This window comes from Rhinatrema bivittatum, chromosome 3 (genome assembly GCF_901001135.1).
Source record: "Rhinatrema bivittatum chromosome 3, aRhiBiv1.1, whole genome shotgun sequence".
In the NCBI taxonomy this organism is placed as follows: Eukaryota; Metazoa; Chordata; class Amphibia; order Gymnophiona; family Rhinatrematidae; genus Rhinatrema; species Rhinatrema bivittatum.
The window spans coordinates 485,950,831-485,968,309 of record NC_042617.1 but is presented as its reverse complement, the minus strand read 5'-3'; the positions used below and the strand labels follow the sequence as shown (position 1 = coordinate 485,968,309).

General features: G+C 42.4%; 1 protein-coding gene across 1 annotated transcript in view; it reads right to left on the bottom strand.

Annotated features, from left to right (window-relative positions):
• LOC115088627 (adhesion G protein-coupled receptor F5-like) overlaps positions 1 to 17,479 on the bottom strand; it is a 192,747-nt gene that overhangs the window by 166,561 nt on the left and 8,707 nt on the right. The window contains exons 3-5 of the mRNA XM_029596887.1: positions 11,182 to 11,352; positions 7,794 to 7,946; positions 2,927 to 3,033 (exon numbers count right to left, since the gene is read on the bottom strand). Of these exons, the coding sequence (XP_029452747.1) occupies positions 2,927 to 3,033; positions 7,794 to 7,946; positions 11,182 to 11,352 (431 nt within the window). The remainder of the gene's footprint in view (positions 1 to 2,926; positions 3,034 to 7,793; positions 7,947 to 11,181; positions 11,353 to 17,479) is intronic.

The following is a 17,479-nucleotide window of genomic DNA, read 5'->3' as shown; positions in this document are numbered from 1 at the left end:
TGATTGTTACTTAGAGTCTGTTCAGATACGATTTCATTCATTTTACTGCTTTATTATGTGCATAATTATGTGCATTAATAATACTTTTAAAGAAAGTGTTATACACCAGTTTGGATGATTTTCTTAAGGCTAGGATTGCAGTAAATAAAGATTTTTAAATAAATCAATCAATAAATATAAAAGCATGATGGCTAATGTGCATCTTTATAAGATTGCTCTGGGAGCAGTAATGAGGGGGCCATTGTAATCCACTTTGAAGTTCCTGAAAAAGAAGAATATAAGTAAATGAAAATCTCATGGGGAGAAGAGCCTTACTAAAAAGGGACCCATCAGCATTTACAGGAAAAACCTAATTTCAAAAGGAAAAATAGGAGATCCCAGAAAGGGGTGAAAGAATAGTACCAACTCCCAAGTTTGAGATTTGTCAGCATATGTACTATGGATACAACCCACACCGATGTATATATATGCCATTTTTATTGTTGACAATTCTTCATGGTAGAAGATTTGGTTGGAACACCAACACACTATGTGTGAACCTTTCTTTGGATTAATTGTGTAGAACAGTTAAAAGTCTTGGGCCCTTAAGCTACAGTAGGGATGTGCAGCAGGGACAGATTCGTCCCATTCGGTATTCGTATTCGTCAGACCCAAATCCATTGCATCCGTTCTCAGGGGACCCCAATCCGTTCATTAATTACATATGCATTTGTTTCCCAAAAAAACCCCCATCCCAACCCTTTACATTTAATTTACTACAACCCCCACCCTTCTGACCCCCCAAAAGTCCCTGGTGGTCCAGCATGGGTCCTGGAGTGATCCCCTGCACTTGGGCTGTCGGCTGCCGGTATTCGAAATGGCACCGATAGCCTTTGCCCTTACTATGTCACAGGGGCTACCGGTGCTCCTACCATGTGACAGGGGCCAACCAATGGTACCGGTAGCCCCTGTGACATAGCAAGGGCAAAGGCTATCGGCGCCATTTTGAATACTGGCAGCCGACGGCCCGATTGCAGGAGCACCAGGGACTTTTGGCAAGTCTTGGGGGGGGGGGGGACTCCTGACCTAGCTTTGCCCTTGCTATGTCACAGGGGCTATCGGCGTCATTTTGAATACTGGCAGCCAACAGCCCGAGTGTAGGAGATCGCTCCAGGACCCCTGCTGGACCACCAGGGACTTTTGGCAAATCTTGGGGGTCAGGAGGGTGGGGGGTTTATTCGTTAGTGATACGTTGTATTCGTGGGGGTTCGCCATACATTTCGTGACCCCCATGAATACAATGAATATGGCATATTCGTTGCGGATTGGCAACACATTGCAAACGAATGCACACCCCTAAGCTACAGCACCAGCAGCACCCCCCCCCCCCCCCACATACACACACACATTTGGAGAACTCCAGGTTGTAGTGAGTTTGGTGAGCTACTGACACCCCATAGTGAACCCCCTTGCCAAAAGAAGGCTAATATTAAAAAAACATAAAACAGATAATTTATCCAGTTACATTTAGCTGGATAAGTTATTCTGGATATTCAGTGGTATAAATATCCCACTGAATATTCTCAATTAAAGTTATACAGCTACCTTTAGCCAGATAACTTTAAACCCAACAGTCTTTTGAATATTGCTGGTTAGGTTTAAAGTTATCCAGCCTCGTGTGGCTAGGTAACTTTAGACTTAACTGGTTATATTCACGAGAATAAAGCTGGTTAAGTGGTCATAATGAATTTAAGAAAAAAAAAAAAGTACATCATGGGCCTAGCAGCCGGAATCGCAGCCCCCTACTTAAACTGTAAACCATGGGCCCTGCCGGGCTGCACCTCCCCCATCCACCAAAGAGGATTTTAAAACTAAAAATGCAAGGGGTCCAGGGCTGGTTTTCCCCACTCGCTGCCTGGTTCCACATAATTTTCTAACAATAAGCCCTTTTCTGCATCTCTCCCTCCGCTCCTTCTACTCCTTTTCCAATGCTAAAAACCCTAAATCTGGATTACTTTACAAATCTCAGTTTTCTGCTGGGATTGTGGCACGTTGCTATCATGATCCTGGCCAGCTCTTTCTGTTTTACTGTGTCATCAGTGCTGGAACTGGAAATGTAGATCTCTGTGCAGCCATCTATACGCATATGTGGGGGCCGTGTGGAGTTTGAAAATTATCCTTCCTGGAGCTCTAGCAATGTACTAGAGATCCATAACTGTTAGCTGTAATCTGATTTTAGTCAAGGAGAAATCTGTGACTGCAGCCCTTCGAAGGTGTCCATCTCAAGGATAGAAGGGCAAAGCCATCCCACAGGGGCTACAATACGTACAGGTATAAGGGAGATTCTGTAATAGAGAATTCCACATTAATTTTGGGAAAATCTCTGGAGCAGGTGCAACTTCGTGCTCGTAAGTCCACACAAGCACAACCCAGGAATTTTCAAAGGAGACATTTGGACATGTATACCCCTGGACTTTAGCCCTACTCAGGCTGCTGAAAATTACCTTCTTAAAGTACAAATAAGTTTTGGCAAACGTACTCTATGAAAAAAACTGCTGGACAATTCAAAATGCGAGGCGGAAAGACCACCATTTTGAAGTGGACTGGGGATGCGGTAGGGCAGACATAGCCTGCTCCTCTCCTGCTGCCTTGCCAGTCCCAGGGCAGGAGATCTGGCAAGTGAGGAAGGTGGAATTTGCTGGATATGACCAGTCTGGGCCAAAGTCCATGAGGGAGGAGACAGATCTGTGTGTGGAGAAGGAAGGAATATGGGGAAACCAGGATTCATACCTAAATGAATAAGATCAGGAAATTCACCCTTAATCTGACCATTTCATGGATAAGCCAAGGAAAGCCTTCTAAATGCAGGTATTGCATTACATTCATTTCAAGAATCTGTTTCATAGGCAGATCTTTACAGAAAAAAAAATTATGAATAATAACATACCACTCCTTCCAGTTTAGTTTTATAATTTATGTAGAGTCCAGAAGAAGGATTGTTTAAATCCGCTGTAAAAGTTTCCTTGATTGTGAGGGACATGTTCGTTATAATGACTGTCAATGGGAAAAGACATGAACATGAACGTTATTGACTGAAGTTTGATGTTGCTTATTCACAGATTGATGAGCGCAGAATGACTGCAGACACTGGCCTGCTAACTTCCCTGATCATTTTACAGATGGTCTGGGTAATAAAGGAGCAATCTGGAGTACATTAGTAGAAGATGAAGGGAGAAGGGCTAAGAAGTAGTGCATAACTGCACAGGACAAATGCATAGCTGTTACCTTCCTTCCTTGAAGTGCTAGGAGCTGACAGGGAAACTTAAAACTTCAATAGACATCAAATGCTGACCTTCATTCATGTGTCAGGTTCAAGGGGGATGAATTTCAAAGACACTTATGCACATAAAACCCAGTTTTATGCCCATAAGCAGCTCTTTGACAATAGCCCAACATAAATATGTATAAAAGTGTGCATATAACTTGATTATGCACATATTTTTATGAGCGTTCACAATGTGTTCTGGCAGAGAAAGGATTTGTGATGTAGATAGAACTTCCTGCGCAGAGTTTTGAATTTTCAGAAGTCTGTACATTAAGTTTACAAGCAGAAGTTGTGCCACTGAAGGTCATTTTATAACACCATGCAGAGCGTACAGAATTCATTTACCATTGGAGTGAAGGAGTAGCTTTGTGATTAGAGCAGTGGGCTGTAAACCAGATAAACAAGGATTTCAATCCTGTTCATGCACCTTGCACAAGTCACTTCACCTTTCATTGCGTCAGATACAGACTTAGATTATGAGCTTACTGGGGACAGTGAAATGCACAAAGTATCTGAATGTAATTCAATTTGAAGTGCCTGAAAAGCAGAGTATAAACAATTTTCAAAGCAATTTTATGCACATAAATACTGCTTTGAAAATGCTGGGGTAAAGGTCTCCCAGAACATGCACAAGTTACACCTGCACCCAGCAGTGTGTAAATCAAATCCTATCCCTGCACGGAGCACCTACTGTGCAAAAACGTTATCACGTTATGCACATATGTTTACATGCACACCTGGTGGGGCTATTCTCAAAGATCCATTTCTGCACAGGGAGATTAATTTTATAATAGTCCGGATAGGGTTAAAGTTTGCTTGTAGATAGTACAGGCAGACTTACCCACATATCTGCTTTGAAAATTAATGAGCGCACGCACACCCTTTTGCACCTCCTAGAGGTTTTTTGGGGTTTTTTTTAAACTTTATTTGTAGCTGGGAGGGCTGCCTCACCAGAATCTACTTTTTTATTTTTGGTTTGTTTTTTTAATAGAAGGCAGAATAGCAATAGAAGCGGGATGCTTTAACTCATAACAAGAACAAAAGCACACCAGAGGCAGCAATAGGAGGCTGCCCCAAACTGTATGTTTTTGTTTGTAAATGTAGCTATACTCGCATATAAGCTGATGCCCCGGTGCTGCAGTTTTGAAGCTTCAGCCAAAGGTAAAATGGAAATGGTCCATGGAGGGAATCACAACGAGTGATGAAACATGTCACATAGTCCAGTTTTTTAATTTCCAAATAATCTTTTTATTTTTACATGGCTGGCAACTCCACTGTTATAAAAATACTTCAAAGGGTCCCCCGACATGGACCCGTGTTTCGCCGAGGCTGCGTCGGGAGGGACAGGCAGTATTTTAAAGAAATCAAAGTTGACTCAAACATTTTTCAAGGAGCGCCAATGTTTATGAATCGACTTTGATTTCTTTAAAATACTGCCTGTCCCTCCCGACGCAGCCTCGGCGAAACACGGGTCCGTGTCGGGGGACCCTTTGAAGTATTTTTATGTTAACAGTGGAGTTGCCAGCCATGTAAAAATAAAAAGATTATTTGGAAATAAAAAAATTGGATTATGTGACATGTTTCATCACTCGTTGTGGTGGAACTGTTACTATTGAGTGCAGTTTTGCTCTGTTTGCTATTTGGATTTGCCATGGAGGGAATCCACATGTACTTTACAAGCACTTGCAAAGAGGTGTAAATGTGCACATAGTGCCTCCGTACCCTTAGTTTGAATACAGGGAAAAAGTTGAAAGGGGGGAAAGTCTGGCCATCAGTTATTTCTATAAGAATATAAGAACATAAGAAGTTGTCATACTGGGTCAGACCAAGGGTCCATTAAGCCCAGCATCCTGTTTCCAACAGTGGCCAAGCCAGGTCACAAGTACTTGGCAAGTATCCAAACATTAAATAGATCCCAAGCTACTATTCCTTATTGATTAATAACAGTTTATGGACCTCTCCTCCAGGCTTGGATTGGGCCTCCTTTCCCTACAACAATAAAACATTGCCAGCCGTAAAATAAGAACAAGGGGAAGTCTAACCATTCCAAGGTACTCGGCAGACAAGGGTGGGGCGGTAGCAGTAAAGTTATGTATGCCTAATAACCGTTTTATAAAAATTGCCCAGGAGGACCCTGTTTATTATTTAGAGAATTTTGCTATGTAATAGAAATGAAAGCTGCAGCCATGTCATTCTCCAGAACAGAATGTCGTTGTTTTTGATATAAGCCCAATTTTTGGAGGGAAAGGGGATTAGGAGATGGGGGCAAGGGTGAGGATGGAGTGGTATTAGTGAGTGGGGGGTCATACCCCCAAGGTGAAGCTATTAGCTGGTGTCATTCATGACATTTAACGTCTATTACATTTGTGCTACTCCGAATCCTCTACAGAAATTCTAATTTAACTGTTTCATTTAGATAACTTTACATTAATACAATATGATCCTAGTTAATTTGACTATTTCATTTTCTTGTACATCTTATCTTGAGCTCAGCACCATATCTGATAGTAAGTTGCTTCTGATTTTTTTCACCTTTTTCTTTTCACCATTCACTCTGCTCACTGCATACCACTACCAGATTGAATATAAACTCTGTATTGCACTTTCTCTGTGCTTCACAGGCATAACTCCCAATATCTTCAGATTCTCAGTAAGCCTTATATCCTCTCTTTGTTGTCTTTTCACTCTTTATGCTATTGCATGACAGACTACTTGATTTTCCTAGTTTTCAGGATACCATTAGTTTGGTATAAACTTTTTCTCTCTATTCTTTCTCTTTATTTTACTTTTAGTCTTTATTTTCTCCATCCATTTTTAACAGTTCCAAATCTATCTCTTCTGCAGATATTGCAGTGGCTTTCCCAACTGATTTGTCTATCCATTTTTTTATTTCTTGCTATTTGATAACCTGCTTTTCTATGAGTGGTCTTAAAGTAGAGAACACAGAAGTCCACAATACAACTATGGTCCAAAAAAACCCCCAAATCCACTAAACTGAAATATAAATAATCATGCATATGGTCTTACTCAGGGCCAGTGCAAGGGTATTAGGCGCCCTTGATGAACCTTCACCTTGTGCCTGACCCCTCTCCTCCCGTTGGTCCAGACCTCAGTTCTGGCCCCAACTTCATTCACTCAGACAGGCCCCCCTCTCTTACACACACTTAGGTTCCTTGTATCATTCACACAAGCACCCTTACAAAGGCTCCCTCCCTCTCTCACTAACCATTGCTCTCTCATATACACACATTCCTTCTCTCTCTCTCACACACACACACACACACACACATAGAAACAGAGGCGCTGCTCACAGCTCGCTGAGTCTCTGCTTCTTTCAGCCTTGATTGGGATGGGCTCCGCTCGAGGCCTCACATGACTACTCTTTGCTGCCCCCTAATGGCTGGCACCCTAGGTGACCGCCTAATTTGCTTATTGGTACACACTGGCCCTGGTCCTACTTTTCAACTGGTAATTGGTTTTATGGATTTATTCTTCTATTGTGGTAAAAGGCACTGTATTAATTATTTTAAAAAATAATATTTAAAAAGGGAGAATGGTTGATGTTGAACCTTGTTGCAACCATAACTCATATTCTCATGTAATACATAGTACAACTTGAGATGCATATCAGCATTGTTTTATTAATACTCTGTACCTACACCAAACGAGTTCACTTAGTGAACATATTGCTTTTCATTTAATCACAAGGATATGCAGAGCAGTTTTAGTAGCCACACTGACCATGGGAAAAACTGGAGTCTTGGTAGGTTGTGTGATCAATAAAAACAGTGTTATGCGACACGTGAATAAGGGACCTGTGTGGTCTTGAAAGCTCATGCACTACAACAACTTTATCTATTGGACCTTGAAAAGATATTTCAGTCTTCTAAGACTCCAGTGAAATCACGCTCATAATCAAACTAACTGCTTTCAAGTCACATACCAGCAGAACTATAATACACTGATACTGCATTTTCTGGCCTTTATCAACCATGTGGACACAGCAAGTATTTTACAAAAATTATTTCTTTATAATTAGTAAAATATGTCTTTGCTATATGAAATATTGCAGGGTTTCTCTGCCCTTTTGTCTGAGGCATATCAGTCATATTGCAATTAGTTACAGATATACAAAACTTGAGTTCTTTCGCACTATCCCAAAGAAAACATGAACCCCTTTTATACAGTTTTACTCTTCAGTTTCATTCATTACATTAAAAATAATAATTGCTTATCTCTTTGAAACATAATACTCTACCTGTTATACCAGGGGTTCTCAACCCAGTCCTCGGCACTCCTAGCCAGTCAGGTTTTCAGGATATCTGCAATAAATATACATGAGGTAGATTCCATATACTGCCTCCATTGTATGCAAATTTATCTCATGCACATTCATTATGGATATCCTGAAAAGCTGACTGGCTAGGTGTGTCTCAAGGACTGTGATGAGCGCATTGTATTATACTGAGGAAAAGCCTTTTCCTCTTACCTTGAGATGAAATCAACTGACAGTATGGCCCTTCCAAAGGAAAAGTACTGATACAGGAACAGTTCTGTGATGGTGCACTGGAACACGTGTAGGTAGGCCATTTATATCTGTTTTCACAGCAACATTGGGTTGTATTCCCACTGATATTGCATACTTGTGAAAAGCACAAATCAGAAAAGATGTTATTTGTATGACGTGTAGGCTTCTCCCAAAAGCAACTGAACATTTAGGTACAGTCTGAATTTCACTGCGTTTCTTAGTTTAGTAATTAGGTTTACATACTGCAGAGTTCCTAGGACAAACTGTACTGCTAGTTTTTTCTAATTTTAAAAAAAGCATATAATCAGAACCTTAAAAGTCCATCCTATTACCCAATACAATCAAAAACAGACTGCATCATTTGTGCTGATGCCAAAAGCACAAATAAAAATAGTAATTACAAACTTTTAAAGCTTTTCGTAAGGCAATTTAATGTACTGATGCTTCCAGAGCCAATGTTTACCCACAGTATAGCGTATGTAAATACAAGAAAGCAGCCAAATCACTCCAGCTTAACACAAAACTTGATTACCTAGCCAACATTTTGGACCCTTACCTTAGAATGTTATCAGGGCGGCTGTTTTTCTTATTTTTTCTTGATGTGGAATGATCCTAGCCACACCACAGGGTTTGTGATTTTTGCTTGGTGGAATACTACAGAGCTTTGAGATTACCTTCTGCTGCCCTCAGCACCTGATCTTTGCTAATGGTTTCCCATCCAGAACTTAGCTGAGGCAGATTCTGCTTGGCAGACAAAATCTCACAACTATAAGTTCTCCCAGACCATTGCCGGTGAAGGAGAAGGTAGGAGAGGAGAAACAGGGTGAGGTGGGTGAAGTTATCAAGGTTATAATAGTTACTTATACAGTGAGTTCTGTAGCTTTGATTATCAGCCGAATTGTGCACTGAAATGTTGGCGAAAGCTCGGGTACGTAATAAAGTAAAATCATTGTATTATATAATGCCAGAGTGCCCTAGTTTCATCTCTCAGTCTGATACTTGTAAATGGCTACATGAATGATGCCTTTTCCAATGTGCATCATGTTAGAGTCCCGGGGCCTCATTGACCTGGCAATATCTTTTCTGCCTAGTGTCTACACAAACCCTTACTATTGCCTCTATTTACAATTGTTTGCATCTCTACAAGTACGGATGTGCAAAACAAATTAACATGAATGATGAAATTTCGTCAAATTGCAAAAGCATTTTCTTAGGTCTGTGCTATCCTCTCCCTTTTGCTCATGTTTTCAAAATGCTTCAAATCAAAAAGAAGAGTAAATTTTCCTTGATATAGATGTAGTTCTTTATTTGGCTGTTTGGCTTATACAAGAAAAGCAGACATAAATGGTGTTAAAACAAATAGCTGAAGGAAGGTAAATCAATGTAAAGTTAAGTGATACTGAGCAGTGTAGCATCTAAAATGCAATGTTTTGTATTGTTGTGGATTTTTTTCTTATCAAAATGCTCCTTAATATGTTTTTACAAAATTCACAAATGCTGGTCAGCCCATTTGAACATCTAGCACTCTGCAGTTATGCCATGAATATTTTCATCAAGCTGAAAATGTTTTCAAAGCACACCATTGACTTGAAAAGCTAAATTTGGGCCCTATCGGTAAATTTTCAGCAAATTTCAGCTAGCTAAAAGTAGGTTACAGAGGATCTACCCACCTAACTTCGACCCCAGAAGTTTGATCTTCAGAAGAACCACCCCCACAGTTGGTGATCACATTTCTCTACAATGGTAAGATCTCAAAGGAAACTACCCCATCACCAGATTCCATAATCATCTTCTCCCCCTGGATCCCTCAATGTCTCCCCATGCTGATCCCCCTTCCCTCTTATTGTGTCTGTCTCCCTCACCCCCACCCTGTCTTAGAGGCAGGAGGTGGTATGCTCACCTCCTTCTTGCTACAGTGCTGAGTTCAAATTGTTGTAAGTATACCTCATTCTGCCTCTGAGATGGGGAAGATTGGACTAGATGGGTTAGTTGGATGGTGTTTTGAAGCTTGTACTGCGGGGAATGGGGATTGCCTGCTCCAGGCAGGTTTTCTCTAAGAGTGGGCTAACAGGGTGGCAGGAAGGGTGATTGCTAGCTCCAGGGAACATTCTTTTAAAGACTGAGCTGCCAGGGCGGAAGGTGAGGGTATAGCTGAAAACTGGCCTAAATCTAGCCAGCCCTAACTTTCTACATTTAAGTGAACTATTCCTGAATACACTGATTGCCATTTTTCTTAGCTGTGTAGCACTGAAAATTTGCACTAGCCAAATAAGTTTCCTTCCCCCAAAACCAATCCTCTGGGAATGCTCAGTTTTTAAATAGCTAAATATAGCTTCCTAATAAACATGTGGGGCCTGATATTGAAAGCACATTTAGCGCTGGATAGTCGGATAAGTAGAACTTATCTGGCTATCTAGTGGTCCGACTATCTAGCAGTCCGGCTAACTTTTAGTTGGCCAATTTGTGGGCGGCCAGTGGGCAGATCTGGGCGGCACTACTTATCTAGTTAACTTAAGTGGATAAGTAGTGATATTCACTCTTATCCGGTTAAGTTAAATCGGATAAGGTAGATTAGCCATAGAGCTGGTCTAACTTAGCCAGATTTAACTTATTTGGCCAAGTAGCACCTATGCTGCTGAATATCCCTTGTAACTTAGCCAGATAAGTTATATCCGGCTAAATTACTTACCAGGCCAGCACTGAACATCGGGACCCTCAGTTATAGCCAACTAACTCCCAAAGTTGACCAGTTAGACACTTTGGAAAAGCTACCCCAAGCATTCTTTCTTTCTATGGATGCCAAATGGGAGTAGATCTTCACTCAGTACATAGTCCCCTTTGTAGCCTCACACAGCTTGCCACAGATGCCCTAAATCTTAAAAGCCTGGCACTTCAGCTCAGTTTGGTGAACTCAAGCTAAAAAAATGTCAAGCACTTCTACCAAAACAATGAATAAGTGAAAGACTGGTGACATACATTTCTCAAACACCTTTAAATTAGCCTGCCTGAAAACTACTCTGCCTCAATGCAGCTAAAAGCAGAATACCCGTACTTATAGCTGCATGTAGATGAAATGCTCTAAGGGGTATGTTTAGGGGAGTGTGGGGGGGAGCACACAGGTAGAAAGCATTTTCAAATTTATGGCTGTTATTGTTCATTTGAAAAGTACCCACACAACAAATAGGTGCAAATGTCTATACATACTTTGTACCGATGGTAAATTTCAAAATGAAAGTATAAATGTATTTCCTTTTTGAAAACTGGTGCAAAGTTCATAGGTAGAAAATACCTATGGCTTTGACCCAATGCAGGCAGTTTGAAATTTTCCCCAAAACAATAAGGCACTCACCTGTTGTAATATTCACACTTTCAATAGTGACATCTGTTTCTGAGGCATTTAGCGCAGCAAGGAATTCTGGACTATTTACAAAGTTTCTGAAAAGCTCCAAAAACTGTGGATCATGTGGATCAAAGAAACTTATCTCAACATCAACAACATATTCTGAGATGTTACTTGTCACTATAGAAACAAAACACATGGGGGAATATAAATATCTTAGTAACCCATGGGCAAATGTTCAGGAAAAAAGTCAGCAACAGAAGTCATACTAGAGGACACATCTTTATGCAACTGAAACCTTTCTGACTGTTTGTGAGTTACTGGAGAGGAAAGGTTCACAGCCTCAGAGGAGGGTGCCCTTGCCACTGCAAAATCAACAACACCTATTGGCCAAACTCAAATGCTGATGCAGAAAGGTGTGTTCCGGCCATTGCACACATTGCCTATATTTCAACACTTGTGAGCATAAAATTTACTGCCAATGAAGCAAGAATTTTTAAGCTCACAAAATGAGCATTCTAAAATGGGAGTAATACTTAGCTCTCTTTCAAGGAAATCCCATGCAAATGAGGGCATTTAGTATTACTCCCAGATGCAGAGAGGTGCATTGGTCCGCCAAGATGTTCTTAGAGCTGGAAACTTAATTCCAGGGTCAGAGATTGAGTTAAGTTTCAAGCGCTACTACACTGGCACTTAAAATAAGTAAACAATAAAAGCAGAAAAAAAAATTGTCCAATATACTTTGTGGATAAGTACTGACTTATCCTACTATCTGATGAGTTTTGCCACTGCCACTTTGCTGGATAAGTCATTATTTATCCACAAAGTGAGGCTGCACGATCTACCTAACTGGGATGCTCCCCCTCCCTTCCTGAATTAAAATGTGTGTTCGGCCTGTGCCAAATGCACATTTTAAAGGCAACTCGCTTTTTAAAACTACCGATGCATTAGTATATCTTGATGAAAAGATACCCATTTCCCCAGCTGTGTGGAATCCTGTATACCATCTCCTGCTTCTTCAGAGGAGTCAGACATCTAGGATTCAGAAACCCAGGAATAAATGGATTACAGTGGGCTCTGGCAGAATAAGGCCTGTATTGAAAAGATACCGACTTTCCCTGCTGTTACCCTTGCATAATGCCTTTTCTGCACTGGAAAACACAGAAGCTTCAGCCATAGAATATGAAGTGATATTTGAGAGAAATATATTCAACCAATGCACCCAGAAACCCCTAAACATTATCAAATATCATAGAAGAAAGCTTCTTCTACTGGGATATTCAGCCATCAGAGAAACCAATTTGGGAACTCATTTAAATGGAGACACAAAAGTTAAATGCCTTCCAGGATCCTCAGCTAATGGAAATGCAAACCAGGTAGTCAAAGCAATGATAGAAGAAAATAGGGACTCTTATGTCAATGTTATCATCCATCTGGGGACCAATGACCTTGCTAGGAAAGATAACCATACAGTACAGAAAGGTTCGCAAAACCTAGGGAAGAAGATTTGACACATGGCAAATCTGATTTTTTTGATTGGGTGATTGGCTCAAGGAAGATTGCTCAATGTAATTTACTTGGATTTCAGCAAAGTTTTTGATACTGTCTCACAAGGGAGGCTCGTAAATAAAATGAGAAGCTTGGGAGTAGGCGCCAAGGTGGTGGAGTGGATTATAAACTGGTTGACTGACAGGAGACATTATGCAATGGTAAATGGAACCTAATCTGAAGAGAAAACAGCAAGTAGAGTTCCACAGAGATCTGTTTTTGGACCGGTTCTGTTCAATATCTTTGCGAGTGACATTGCGGAAGGGATAGAAAGTAAATGTTATCTATTTGCAGATGATACTAAGATTTGCAACAGAATTCAAAAGGGTATGGGATAAACACGGTAGATCCCTAAAGACTAGAGGTTAGAAATGAAGAAAAGGGTGCATGGGGGTAACCTGCATGGAGCGACAATTACTACTCTTAATAGAAGGCACGGGGATTACTACCCTTATCCAATTAGCCTGATATTTGTGACACAACTGCAAAATCATTCTCTGCTTCAGTGCCAGTTCAAGGATGTCCAGCCACCCTAAGTGGTGATCTCTCTCTCTCTTTCTCTCCGACCTCTCAAATTGCACTATCGGCGATCTCACCTACCTCTGTGTTGACCACATGACTCCTTCCCTTTTCAAACATGGCACCTTTGTGTCGACTATTGCTCCCTGCCCCATTCTGGCTCTCTAGGTGGTGCCTAGTTCTCCTAATATGTCCCGCCAGCTCTGCTCTGCTTCAATGGCAGGAGGAAAAAGGGGGAATTAAATTCAGCTGACAGCCAACACTAGGCCCTGGCTTTTACAGTGTGGGATACTGATATGCAGACAGTAGGGAAAAAGCTAGGGGTGTGCATTTGTTCCCTACAAATTGAGAATCCGCAACGTATAGGGCCATATTCGTTGTATTCATGGGGAAGCAAAACGTATCACGATTCCCCACGAATACAATGAATCTTCGCTGAACTATTCGGCCGTCTAAAGGAGCCAATTTAAACAAACCTCCCACCTTCCTGACCCCCACAAGACTTACCAAAACTCCCTGGTGGTCCAGCGGGGGGTCCGGGAGCCATCTCCTGTACTCACACCCTCGGCTGCCGATATTCAAAATGGCGCCGATAGCCTTTGACCTCACTATGTCACAGGGGCCGACTGTCAGCACCATTTTGAATACCAGCAGCCGACGGCCGGAGTGCAGGAGGTTGCTCCCGGACCCCCGCTGGACTTTTGGCAAGTCTTGTGGGGGTCAGGAGAGGCCCCCAAGACTTGCCAAAAGTCCCTGGTGGTCCAGCGGGGGTCCAGGAGCGATCTCCTGCACTCGGGCTGTCGGCTGCCAGTAATCAAAATGGCGCCGATAGCCTAGCACAAGATGGCGCCGGCCATCCATTGCTCCTACCATGTGACAGGGGTTGACTAATGGCACCGGTAGTCCCTGTGACATAGTAGGTCAAAGGCTATCGGTGCCATTTTGAATACCGGCAGCCAAGGCTGTGAGTGCAGGAGATGGCTCCTGGAACCCCCCCGCTGGACCACCAAGGAGTTTTGGTAAGTCTTGGGGGGTCAGGAGGGTGGGGGGTTGTAGTTAATTTAATTTTAGCTGGGAAATGAATAAGAATTAACATATAAACATATCGGGGGCCCCCTTGCTGAATGCAACGTATCTGCCCCCCAACGAATACGAATCCCGAATGCAACGTATGGCGTCCCTCTGCACATCCCTAGAAAAAGCACAGAGCTGTTTCTGTGGCCAAGTCCAAAAAGCAAAGCATTTTCAAGCAGCATTGTCTAAATTATCATGAAGGCAGCCAAGCCTGTAAAAACAGTTTTGTAATGGGTTTGACTGTTGCTTGGTTTAGATTGTAAGTATTGCTATCGTTACATAAGACTTGGGGGTAACCTGCACGGAGCGGTAGTTACTATCCTCAGAAACATGGGGCATGGAGTGGTAGTAACTACCATAAGAAACTTGCTGGGCAGACTGGATGGATCATTTGGTCTTTTTCTGCTGTCATTACCGTGTTACTATGATATGTTATATTAGCTTGCTACATTGGGAGTTAGAACAAATTTATCTTAATGTTAAAACTGTGCACTGTATTTTAATGCCCAGATTGCTGTATCAGTCTGTTAGAGAATGCACACGTAAAGAGTTGCAAAGATGTGGTCTGTGGCCTCTGTCTCTGCAGTGGTTGGCAAGATCAAAGGAAGGACTTGGTAAAAAACAGGGGAGACATCTCTGGGTAGTTGTGAATGAAGGCCCAAGGGAGAAGGAAGAAATTATTTGGCCAAAAAAGAAATCCCTTAAAAGAAAGGAATAGTAATAAATGCTAAAATAATTTACTAGACTCAAGTTAAGATTTAATATTTAGAATTTTATCACTATTATATTTTCCTTTTAGAGAAAAGAAGTGATTTTCAGCTATGCTCTGCCCTTAGGGCAATAAACTATGAATAATAGGTAACTTTCTATCTTCTGGTATCAAGGCCAGGTACACCTTTAAATTATTAGTGAGTACACTATAACCCTCAATAATATATACAACTGGGGCCAGTAATATGCATACATAAACATATATAATCAGCCCCCAGACCCTCTGAGAGCAACAGGAAATGATGAGTCATGCACAGAGTTCAACTAGAATGTGGAATGGGACGCTTCTCCTACCACATGGAGAAGATTAAGGGACTGGGGACTCAAGATGGGAACAGAAAACTAGGATTTAACTGTAATCCATGGGTTTATATATGATGGGATTTCATTTTGAAATTCCTGTGTGTGTTTTATAGTATTAACTTTGCACATGTTACAAAGCAGGAGCAAAATCTGTGGGTATGCATGTACCCACGGTCCAGTGGCCATCAGATTTTCAAAGAGAAACTATCAGGCCTATCCTGTAAAGTGCGGCCGCGTTTACCCTGCTCCTAAGCCGTTTTTAACTTCGTTTTCGGCCGCGTTAGCCCTTCCTGCGATCCCGAATCCCCTTTAACCTACTCCTACCGCGTCCTAAATTCCCTGGGCAACCCCTTCCGCCCGCGGCATGCATATTGCATGCAAACGAGCGAATTAGCTATTCACCTAGCATCCCGTAACCCGCACCCCGACTAACGCTACCTTTCCCTGCCGTTTTGTCGCGCGTTTAACCTGCAAACTTACCACCTACCCTGACCCAGGCGGTAGAGGCATGGGTAAGGTAGGTGGAAAGCTTTCCCCCAGCCCCCGCTCACCTGCCCCCGCCGCGATCATGGGTGCCGGTCTCCGTGGCAGCCCCAGGCCTCTCCCCTGCTCCCGAAGCCAAAAAAAAAAAAAAAAAAAGAAAGCGAAAAAAACGTTGCAGCCCCCCTCCGATGTCCGGACTGGGGCTGCCACGGAGACTGCAACGGCAAAGCGACTTTTCAGTGTCCCCCCTCCTCTCGGAGCAGGGCGCGAAAAGCCGCCTTGCTCCGGGAGGAGGGGGGACACTAGCAACGGGGACACTAGCAACGGCGAAGACAGCGCAGAAGCAACGGCGAAACGACTTTTCAGTGTCCCCCCTCCTCTCGGAGCAGGGCGGAAAAGCTGCCTTGCTCCGGGAGGAGGGGGGACACTGACAGCGGCGAAGCAACTTACTTTTCTGAAGCCATCATCAGGAACACTTGCGATCGTAGCTCCTCCCGATGAAGACAAAGATGGCCGCCTGCACGGGGAAAGCATGCAATTGGCCGCTGAAGACGTGACATCACAACATCACGTCTTCAGCGGCCAATTGCACGCTTTCCCCGTCATTTCAAATGTCATTTCAAATGTCATTTCAAATGACATTTGAAATGACAGATACCAGCGTGGCGTGAAGCCTTAGGCCCGCGCACCCAGGATCCTGTATAGGCGCTCTATCCAGTATCCTGGTTGCGCGGGCCTAAGGCTTTTCGGACGCGGCTTACATTTACATATAATTAGGCTTCAGGATCGAGCGGTAGGTGAGCTGCACTGTGCGGGCGGTAACCGCGGGTGCCATAGGCACTAACGCAGCTCTTCCTACCGCTCGGTACTGGATCACCCTGTATGTGGGAAGTTTCCCAGCCTCTTACGTTATGTACATTGGATATGACTGATGATACTGAATCTCTGATCTATCTATTAGATACAGATAAAAATATTGCCCATGCTCATTACTACAACATTAGAAACCTGCCTAATGCAAATATGGTGAACAGTACTGATGCGTGGATGTATATTTTTTGTAAACTTTTGGTGGTTTTAAATTTTAATATGTATGTCATTTTGTACTCTGCCTAGAATTATAGATAGAGCAGATTTTACATTTTTATGAATAAATAAGGCTAATGGTGCCAGGATTCCCATACTGATTCCGATTGAGGTGGAAACCCAAAGGAGCAGAACGAAACAGCCAGATAAAATTGGAAATTAAAGCGCCCTATGTTTAACTGAAACTCCCAGTTTGTGGTGTTGTAATGTGTGTTAAGAATAAGGGCACACTTTTTCACTTGGCCATAGGTGCCAAATGGCCTGGTCACGGCTCTGGCCACATGGCAGGTTCTGGTGCAGGCTGTGGTCCTGCGGCAGAGGGTTTTTGTTTTTTCAAAACACGATTTTCTTCTCCTGCCAGACGATTTCAGTCGTTAAGACGATAGGGCACACGATTCACATCCCTACAAAGCATGTTTACTGTGAGTAAAATATGATTTATGTGCACAAAAAAGTATTTTATGGAGAGAAAGCATTTTTGTGTTCATAAATCATATTTTCTGCACATAAAAGACTTGTATGC